At 41.8% G+C, this 10,689-nt stretch overlaps 1 protein-coding gene across 1 annotated transcript; it reads right to left on the bottom strand.

Moving 5' to 3' along the window:
- Window positions 1-2,602: 2,602 nt before the first annotated feature.
- On the bottom strand, window positions 2,603-9,142 carry ZBTB43 (zinc finger and BTB domain containing 43). The gene is made up of 2 exons (XM_050907827.1): window positions 9,085-9,142; window positions 2,603-4,812 (listed from the first exon to the last, which is right to left on the bottom strand). The coding sequence occupies exon 2, from the start codon at window positions 4,787-4,789 to the stop codon at window positions 3,395-3,397; it is 1,395 nt and encodes a 464-aa protein (XP_050763784.1). The 5' UTR covers window positions 4,790-4,812; window positions 9,085-9,142; the 3' UTR covers window positions 2,603-3,394.
- Between the last annotated feature and the right edge of the window lie 1,547 nt (window positions 9,143-10,689).

The following is a 10,689-nucleotide window of genomic DNA, read 5'->3' as shown; positions in this document are numbered from 1 at the left end:
CAGGCACATCCCTGAAGGGACTATGGCCCAGTGTCACCATAAACAGTGACACTGACCAGCCCAGAGCAGCAGAGGACACCCGCTAAGAGATGAAGAGCATCAGACAAGCCAGTATGCATGAGCCCAACCTCCTGTGTGATCTGTCACCTCACTAAGAGAATTGGCATGGGGTGAGTGCCACCCTCAGTGAAAACAAGGGAAACCGAGACTACAAAGGCAGGGAGGAGAGGTGTTAGACTTAAGTTGAGCCTGAGGAAGGGGAGGAAAGATGTTTCCTTAAGCGTTTAAGTATTTTTTTGTTATCTTTTCCCCCCCCAATACCTGAATCAGTGATTAGAAGCTTGTCAAAGGGCAATAAATTAAATTCAGGAAAAACACAAGTCAACTGTTTTGCCTGTGATAAGCAAAAGTCAGGATTTTAGCCATGTATCTCAAGCTTCCCTTAAATCATCAATCCTCTCAACTAGATCGCGTGACATATCACTATTTTCCTGCAATCACTTGGTTTCATGTAAATTAACATCAGAAAGCCAAGTGCTACAAAATCAGTGGAGCAACATTGGTTGGACTTTCAAGACAATGTCATAATATGGGGTAAAACAGAAATAGGCAAATATTAAAAAGTTACTATTCATGCTAAGTCATTAAAAAAGGACATGGTTCTATAATATGATCTACTGGACCTGTTATAAAACCTTTAAAGTGTCTCTCGCAGTACATTTTATTTTAAAGCTTTATTTCAAAGTAATCTAACTGCAAATAGGAGTAATGTTTAACTTTGAAATGTCCCATATAAAAGTCATTCCAAGCTGGTAAAAGAAACAGTTTTGCTGGCAGCTCTGTAGGATGGTCTGGGTTTAACAGAAATAATTTTTTGCTTGACCATAGTTTTCAGCCTGGTGTTTCTGACCAGCCTTTTTTATGGTTAAATGGGAAGAGGCACCCTTAACCTTTTCATGCAACGCTGAAGTGACAATTTGAAAGGGGTTGAGAACTAATGTAACATACAAGATCATTCTTGAAATGAGTAGGAGAATACCTTCCCTCAAATGTGATGATGGTACTTGCAGAAATGACACCCTGTATGTAGTAAGGCCTTGGAGAATGGAAAAATAGGGCCACTGAGTGCAAGAACCCTTTCCTCTACACTCATGTAAACAGGCAAGCATTATAATATTTTTTTTAATATCAAAAAAGACAGTGTTAGCAGTGTGGAAACAAACCATAAAGGGAATATAATTTCTAAGTTTAAAAAACATACTTATAAAGTTTTATGGTTTGTTTTTTTTTTTTTTTTTTTAAATACAAAGTGCTTCTATACATTAAGCAGGTTACAGTGTTAGTGAGCAAATCCCTGTTTAGTTACCTTGATTACAAGGGTTACATATGGCCACCATGGTATATTGTAGAGTTCAATTAAGTGCTAAGAATAGGAACTCTGTGGTGCTGACCATTCACGCCCATTGCCAGCAATGGGTTCATCATATTTGGGAATATCTGTTTTAACAAAATTCCATATGAAAAATATCTGAAGCATTAGAAGATTAAGAGCCTCTTAAAAAAATTAAAATTTGTAAGTAGAATGCCAGAAAAGAAGTTACAGTAATTACAGCCCACTGAGTAGTAAACCCCCAGCTTGTACCAGACATTCATGTTCCAGGATACAGTTCGGTTGTATCTTAAGACAATTTGTAACTGGGAGTTCAAAAAAGCATCTAAATAGTAATTATCTTTGTGTGTTTTTGCTTCACCATACAGGGTCATCTGTTTAAGTACGTTATCCTGCATATTGCAGTATCTAATACATAAATTGGGGCAAGACGGGCTTAGGCCTTCAATGCTGGTTAACTTCTTTCCCCACGTTACCAGCACTGTACTTGGACATCACCTCTTTCTATTATAGTCTATGTATGCTCTAAAGGCTCTTTCCTTTTTATTATATGTTTCAGTAAACTACAAAGAAGGGTTAATTGCTTTTGCATAGGACTGCATTAAGCTTTCAACCCCCAAAATCCTGTTGCCACCTTTACAATTGACACATTCACTCTACCTGCAGAGCTGGCAGCATCTCTCAGAAATACAAACACTCCATCTATCTCCAAGAATGAGAGCCCAGCATATAGATCCTCATCCTAACGAAGCAGAAGTGCCACTTTCCCAGCAAAAATCCAGACTTCGGACATGAGCATGGTACCACGTTCTCCAGTACCATTAATAGATCCAAATACCATACTTTCTACTTTTTTCCACAAGCAACTTCATTTGAAGAGGTAAACAACTCTGGCTGCTTGTGATCACATGTAACCAGTCACAGTAGTTCAGTACCAAGAATCTGTATTATAGTTCTTACTATTCAAAGAGTAAAGAATTAAAAGTATAAATACCTATCAATGACTAAATAATTTTCCTAAAGCAGGTTTCTAAAACTAGATAGAAGTTATCAAAGAAGTTTTTGTACCAATAAAAAGTCAATTTGTGAATCCACAGAGTTTGGTACTTGCTACTGTAGTAAGCCACAAAAATCTGAACAGAAAACTACAGTTTAAACATTTGATTCTTTTGGATAAGTTCCAAAGGTTACATCTTACTTTTTTTTTTTTTTGGACAAGACATACTTATTACACACACTTCTAGCTGCTCTCACAATGTAGCAATCAAAATCAAGTCAAGCCAAGAGTCATACAGCATTAGACCCTAGAGGAGCAAAGACAAATAATACAGATTGAAGTTTATATAGTGCTCAACTATATTTAAGTGCTTTACAGAGTCTAAATAGAAATCAGCGCAAAAGTAGACGTTTGTTTTACTGAAGATGGATTAAAAAAAAATGGAAGATAAAGGAAAGCCAAACCATCTTTAACACAGCCTTTCATTAAGCAATACAAAGGCTATTTAATGATATAGACTATCTAATGATGCATGTTAAGTATGTTGGCAGTCTCCAGTTTGAAGTGGAATTCTAATTTTTTTTCATTAAAATGTGAATCTCATAACCTGGTTTGGTCATCCTAGTTCTCTTTTTCATTAAGTAGGGCTACTCGAATTCCTGCTTCATCTAAGTAGTTGCAGGATTTGGGTCAATTTAGAGCTGGGTTTTACTGTGAGTTTAGAAGACTTAGAAAAACAACAGGGCTTCTAAATACTGCTGTGATCATGATTAATGTCACAAAGACCTTACAGACCTCATTTTGCAAGCACCTTTCAGATTAACCATTTGCACTTCACACATTGAACACCTGGAGTAATACTGTGGAAAATAAAAGTTTGGTCTGCTTATACCAGCATAATCATTAAAACTTGTTTTTTTGAGAATTTACAATAGCAAGTACCAGACATTATTTGCATAATTAGTTTATTTTGCTTACTCTACTAAACAAATGTAAGCACTAATGTCTTAGTTCATCTCAGTAGTACTCTGCTCAGCTTTAGAAGCTTGATATGACTTGGTACAAGAGGTCACATGCCGATGAAAACTGTCCCGCCACATAAATCTTTTCCCACAGATGTTACACTCATATGGTTTTATGCCTGTATGAATTTTCATGTGGCCTACAAGATGGTGTTTCATTTTGAATTTCTTACCACAGACACCACAGCCATAAGGTCGAAGACCAAGGTGCATACTCATATGCCGATCTCTCTGACTTTTGTGTGTAAAGCTCTTTCCGCACTGACAAGGATACAGCTTATCAGCATGTGAGAATCCAGTGAGCGATGTTTCTTCTTTAATTCCCGTAGCCATTTCAATGCCTTCACCATAGCCTGCTGCTATCATAAGATCCTGTCTGTGAGCACTTAAATTTCCATCTGCCCTTTCACCAGAAAATTCTTCCATAGAAGAGCCATAGAAGTCAACTTGTTCATCATAATTACTTTCGTCTGCCTGTTCATCAAATTCTGCTTCCATCTTTTTGTCACCTATATGAAAGTCTTCAACACCTGAAGACTGGATTGAATGATCTGCCTGAATGGCATTCATGGATTCAGAAACCTGGTGTTCATCATAAGGATTATCAACACCTTCACAGTCTTGTTCAAATCTTTCTGGTTTCACATGGATCCACCGCTTGTGAGACATGATGCTGGGTTTGCTATACATAGGTCTGGTATACTGATACTCTGCACTATCACTAGTTCCTTCTTCACCATCCTGACTTGTCATTCCAGTGCTAAGTCTATCATGTTCTGTTGAAGAATTACTGGGAAGGTACTCATGTTCTGTCAGTTGACATGACAGTTCATCTTTAGAGCTCTCTTCTTCATTTTCGCCATCCCTTAGTTCCTGCACTTTGTGGAATTCCGTCTGTCCTCCAGAGCCGAGTTCAAAGGTTTCAACAAGGCCATTGTAACTACTACTGCTCGGGGACTGATGATCACTGCCATGATTCATCTTCTGACACAGAACTGTTGGGTTCCCCTCTAGCACTTCAGTGCATTTATCCACTACATGCCACATCTGAAGGAAACTTGCTGCTGTCAAATAACTAACAATTTCTGGAGCAGGCATTACCAGCCGACCTGTATAGGTAGACAGAAGAATGTTTTCAAATACCCTGGGATTCATCACATCAGGCAGGACTATTCGCCTGCTGTTTTTCAGGAGAACCTGATCACAGAAGTAAGGTGAACTAGCTGCAAGAACAGCTTTATGGGCTCTGAAGAGATGGCCCTGAACTACAATGGACACATCACATAATTGTCCTTGCTGGCGCTGCTGGTTTAACTTCTGCAAAATGGTGCTAGAAAAATCTGGAAATTCCACTCGAAAAGAGCTTGACCCAGACTCCATCTCATTACAAATTTAGTGTTGTGCTGCAAGAAAAAAAAAAATTTTTTTCAGAAATTCTGCTTAGTACAGTATTGATCTTTCTATTTCCTTCTACACTTTTTCTTTTTTCTTTAACAAATAACACTTAAGCAGACCCATATGGAACTCAACCCAAGATTTTCTGGAATCTATGTCACTGCTGTACTTCTGTTTCTCCCACCCCGCCTCATTCCTCTCTTTTCTGAAAGTTGTACTGAGCCCACAAATTGCTATGCCAACACATTTTGTTGTGTTTCTTCTATCCAAGAGGACTCATCAACTATAGCAGGAGCTACAAACAGCATGTTACCCAGTTGAGCTAGATTAAGCATTTCAAGCATGAGTTTAAGATAACAAAACCAGTTATTTGATGAAATTATAGCAGTAGAGTTCTACCTCCAGGATGTCTCAGAGTTTATAACAGCATACAAAAGATTCTGCATTTCAACTGCCAACAAAATCATCTCACTGATCCCCCAATAAAGACTGATTGTACTCTTAGGAAATACTCCACTTCAAATGAAGTTTTCAAAAGCCAACATATTGATTCATACAATGACAAAGGCAGCACAGATAGAACTCTAGTGAGAATGAGGCTTATGACTCTTCTAGGGGTATTTCCCTGTCATTTTCTTTACAAGATGTTGCTGTTCCACCTTTCAGTTCAGTTGCAGGACTATAATCCAATCTTTTAATTCTGAGCTTTTTCAGAGGTTGTTATAACATTCCTTACTTTAAGAAAAACCTTACAGAATTTAAAATGTTAATCAGAAAAGTGATACCTCTGCTGTACAGAACTTTTTCTGCATGTACCTTTTATATTTGTAACAACGCAACAATTATATGCTAGAAGCTCACCTAAGAGCTCAGAGATTTTAATGTCTGTATTCCCACATGATCCAGATGTCTTATTACAAAGTTAACAGTCCTTTAAGCAGTAATACAATTCTTTAAAATGTCTACTTAAAATTTCAAATTGAATTTGAGATAAAATTGCATGTTATTATCATTAGAAATAATGACAGAAATTTAAATGCAACTACAAAAGACCAACATTAACTGCCTGAACAAGTTAAACTTGTGCAATTTTTCAATTTGATAATGCGTAAATTGAATACAATGGAATTCCAAAGAGCCATGGAGTAGCAAGCAGTTTTCCTCTGTCAAGTTCTGTTTCTCATAAGTGGGAAAGTGTCAAAGTTTTAACAGATGGGGCTGCACACCTGAGAGAGAATATTTAGTAAATTAGCAGATAGTGTATACATACAGAATTTAAAGCACTTTGTTAATATGGTGCAAAAATAGAATTTGCATTACAAACAGTTGGAGGACTCTGAAATGAAAGTATGTCTATGGAAATATGGAATCGCAAAAATATGATTATGAATCCCTGCTACAGAGAGCCTGTACAATAACCATAGTGCTTCCCATACAGTTATGTAATCATCAATAGAAAACTGTTCGTTTGGTGCACTGTGTTAAAATGCCGGCACATCGGCACAAATGCATGACTGCTAAGTGCAGAAGAAGCAGCAGTGTTTGCTTACAAAATACAGACTACACAGGAGTGATTATGTAAATCACTCAATGTGTAATCAACAGCTCATGGTTACATAATCCCTTCCTTACCATTCTGATCTGTTTTCCAACTTATATTCTGCACAACTCTCCCCCACTCCCCAAAAAACTCAGTGTTCCATCTCCAAAGTTTCAGAGCTGGAAAAGGATGACAAGCATATGGAGCATAGGTGAACACAGACTATTCACTGTTATCTTACATAAAGGTGAATAGGTTTTCCATAGAAGAGAGAGCATGGAAATCAGAAAGCCATCAAGACTTTTCAATAAATACAGGCCCAAACTCCTCATAAACATTGAAACTGGCATCTTCTGCAGAACTATGAAGACTATGCTTTTAAGTTTCCTTTTAATTTTTCACTAGAAGCATGGTATCAATCCGACTCTCTTATGAAGGTCTCTGAAGAAAACAGACTGGGAAGCATAACCTGTTACTTATGAAACCCATTTGTAACCATAAATAGTCACAGCAACATAGTCAAAAGAAAAAAGGTACCTTTTTTGACCACAGTTTCCTTCTTTCTTCAAATCTTATGCTAATTTCCAATGCTGGGTAGCGGGAGGAACTGAAAGGACTGAATAAAGCTCCCATTGGAGGACAGTCAAATGACTAAAAATTTTGTAGTTGAGCACCATAACTTGCGGTATACAGTCACATTCACTTTTACATTTTCATAAATCGTTACTGTTTTACTGGTTGAAACAATTGTTTAGCTTAAGAGGTGTTTACCAACTACCTTGGGATCCTCAGATTTAAGATGAGGATCAGCCATAATTTAAATTTATTTTTTTTTTTTTTAAACACTTGGTGGCACAAGGCAGTTTTCCTACAAATACTGCCTCACATAGATCACGGGTGAGCAGTTACATTCTGCTGAAACAGTAACCAAGATGCATCAACTGAGGAAACAGACTAAAACTTGCAAATCTAGCACACTACTACTTTCAAGTGCTTTGACTAACAGTGTTATGAAAGGTGAAAGCCCTTTACATCACAAAGCATTACTCCCCAGAGAGCCCTCACCTTCAGCCCTCACAGCTTGCTTTAAGTATCTGACAAGCTAAAAGTGATTATGCATATCCTTGAACAAGCTTCTTGAGATGTATTCCCAAAAGCATACAGAAATTTCACATGGAGGTGCAAAACAGAAAATAGCACCATTTCTCCACCTTTCAAGTGAAATAAAAAGTCTAGGGACAGTAATCAACTCACCAGAAGTGAAGCACCAGAAACTGTCATACCTCAAGTGTAAATGTGGAATTTGGCTTGACTACTCCTACATTTATAACCTAGCTGTCGTTATAACGACTTTCAGCTAGTCCAAGAACAATCTGTACCATTGTCAATATAAACTGTTCAGTAGTCTGACTGGTTCTTAATTTAGTAAATCCAATGGAGTATTAGGAACAGCAGATTTTTAAATCACTTCCTTGGAAAAGGAATCTCTGAAAAGCTTGCAGTTCAGCTGATGATCTTCAAGTTGTCACCTACATAATAGCAGAAGACCACCTTTAAATTTACTGTCTTCAGCACTCCTCTTTTTTTTTTTTTTTCCTCAAAGCATCAGTCCTGCTATGTACCCATACAACCAATCCACTTCAGGAGACCAAATCAGCTACTGATGTTTTTCCAGAGAGTAATGGAATACTATGCCTGCCAGTTCAATTGTTAATTTTTCTTACCACTTTGCTTAAAACAATTTGACAACGTTATTTAAGTATTTCAGTTATCTTATACCTAGCGTACATTATAAAATACCTACTTTTTTTAAACAATCGGATTTTTTTTATGCAGACGCAGTTCTTTACCTCCTTTCAGAATATTCTCAGATTTAAGACTCTGTTTTTCAATAGTGGCCTACAAAAAAAGATAAGTCTTCAGGATACATTAAACTGAAATTTAAAGAGACATGTCTACAGATCTTATATAATTACTGCTAGTCTAAACTGCCACCTTTCAGCAAGGACTCAGCATGCCACCACAGAAACAATTCCAGGTGGGAACAGACTTTTATATATTTTAAGTTCTCATGAAAACCAAAAATATTTTCTCTTAGTAAAGCCATACACGTGAAGAAAACTTTGCTTTTCCCGAAGAGGTTTCACTTCCTCCTTTTACAACCTGTTCTGTTTCTGCATTTTCTTTATCCCAACTCATAAAGAACAAAGTTCTTCTATTTTAATTAATTAAAAAAACAAATTAGTCTCCATGCTGTAACACTGAGTGAAACATACAAGGCACATATTACTTGCTTAAAAATAAAATTACTTCCAGAGGCGCTAGTAGGTAGTTACTTCAGTTCTCCGTACGCAGAGCTTCGGCAGAAATTAACCTCTTACTCCTGCCACGGCAGCGCCTCAGAACGCTGCAGCATCAGCGGCCGCGGCCGCACCGCTGGGGCCCGGCCCGGAAGGCGCTACAGACCACGGCCGCAGGCCCCGGCGCCCCCGCGGCCGACGGACCCGCCAATCGGCTGCCCCTGGAGCGGGCCGGGTCCAGCGCCCGCCCGCCGACCGCCTCCCGCGGCTCCTCGGTCCGCCGGGGAGAGCACCGCGGCCGGGGAGCGGCGGGGGAGCCCTCAGGCGCGGCGGGCAGACGGAAGGCCTCACTCGCCGCCCCGCCCCAGAGCGGGCCCACGGAACCAGGCCCGGCGGCGGCGGCGCGGCCTCCCGCGGGCCGTGAGCGGGCAGCGTCTCACCTGCGGGCCTCAGAGTCTCTCGCATAGCGGGATGCGACCCCAGCCTCCGCGCTCGCTGCGCTCGGTGCGGCCGGCACTGCCTCCGCGCCCCAGCCCGGCCGACGCCGGAAGCAGCTCCCCCCCCTTCCTGTGAGGAGCTTCCGCATGCCGGTCACATGACGGCCCGGGTCAGCCCTTCTGCTTCCTGCCCGCGAGGGCCCGCCCCCGCCCCGCCCCCAGCCCGGGCCCCGCCCCCGCCGGGGCCGCCCAGCGGCGGTCGCGCCAGCGGGCGCGACTCTTACCCGGGGCCGCGGCGGCGCCCCCTGCTGGCGCAGCCTCCGCGCGCGGCGCCGCTCGGAGCCGCCGAGGCCCGGGGAGGCCGCGGAGCTGGCGGCGGCGGCGGGCGGCGCTCCCGCCGACGGGCCGGGGCCTGGCGGGGCCCTGGCGGCGGCGCCCTCGCTCACCGCGCCCGCAGGAGGCCGCGGGGTGTCCGCGCTTGTCTCCCGCGACCGAGCGCGCCGCCCTGCGCCCGCCCCTGCGGCCGGCAGCCGGGCCGCGGCCTCGCCTGACGGAAGGGCCCTCCGCCTGGGGAGTGCCCTCGGCCGCTCCCCCCGCCGGGCCCTGCGGGCGCTCGCGGCGCTTCCCCTGTGTCGGGGTTGTACAGGGTCTGTGGAAGGTCTTCGGGCGGGAGGGGAGGCCGTTGTACTCGCCGGCCCGAGGGACGTCTCGGTGAGACCGTAGTGGCAGGTGCCCGAACTAGCCCAAAAGGTGACGGTCAAGTGGCCCAAGCAGGTATTGCTACGAAGAGCAATAAAAAGAGAGAAGGAGCGCCAGCCTGTTGGAATGTAAGCGCTGCTGAGAAGTCGAGGAGGAACTGAATATTCTTGGAATCCCCTGGAGGAGACATCAGTGAGGATAGATGATACGTACTGTGGTACCACGTCTTCAGCTGCGCTCTGAATGCAGTCGGTGATTTTTGAACGCCCGTCTGGTTGCCACACAGAAAAGAGATCTGCAAGCAGATGGTCTAGCAGCGGGCATCTAGTCTGCCCTGCCAAACGGTATTGCTGCCAGAGAGTAAGTTAGTTCTGCAAAACTAAGTCTAAACTAACGTTTGGTAGTAGCAACTAAAGAAAGCATTATCATTCCATGAAAATTTCTCAATTGTTGACAAATACTGTTACAAGGCTGAGACTAATATATGCACTATAATTTCTCATGAACAATATGGAAAGCATTAAGTCTTTAATGAGATCTCTGAAACAAGTTGTTTGTGTCACATAAGAAAAGAGGCACAATCCAACAATCCATCAAAAGCAGGTTACTTTACACATTTCACAGAACAAATGCAATCTAATGCCTTCAAAATGAATAAGGAGATAACGTTTTGGAGCAGAACAATAATCTGGCCCAGTCCAGCTTCCCTTTTTTTTTTTTTCTTCCTTGGCAAGTTAATGTGCTTTGCAGGAAAGGATAACAAATTATAATACGCAATTTTGTAGGAATTAATCCACAAGAAAATTTTAAGTTTACTTTTACTACATTACTAGTTGTCTCAGTATGCCTTGAGGCATTATTTTTCCATTTATTAAAATACATGTCTTTTTATTTTAAAGTTAAGACTTC

Source organism: Gymnogyps californianus, chromosome 18, assembly GCF_018139145.2.
Source record: "Gymnogyps californianus isolate 813 chromosome 18, ASM1813914v2, whole genome shotgun sequence".
In the NCBI taxonomy this organism is placed as follows: Eukaryota; Metazoa; Chordata; class Aves; order Accipitriformes; family Cathartidae; genus Gymnogyps; species Gymnogyps californianus.
The sequence above is the reverse complement of the archived record's forward strand: the minus strand, read 5'-3'. Positions and strand labels throughout refer to the sequence as shown.

Coding starts and splice junctions, on each gene's coding strand:
- ZBTB43 (XM_050907827.1), bottom strand. CDS start 4,789: ATGGAGTCTGGGTCAAGCTCTTTTCGAGTGGAATTTCCAGATTTTTCT.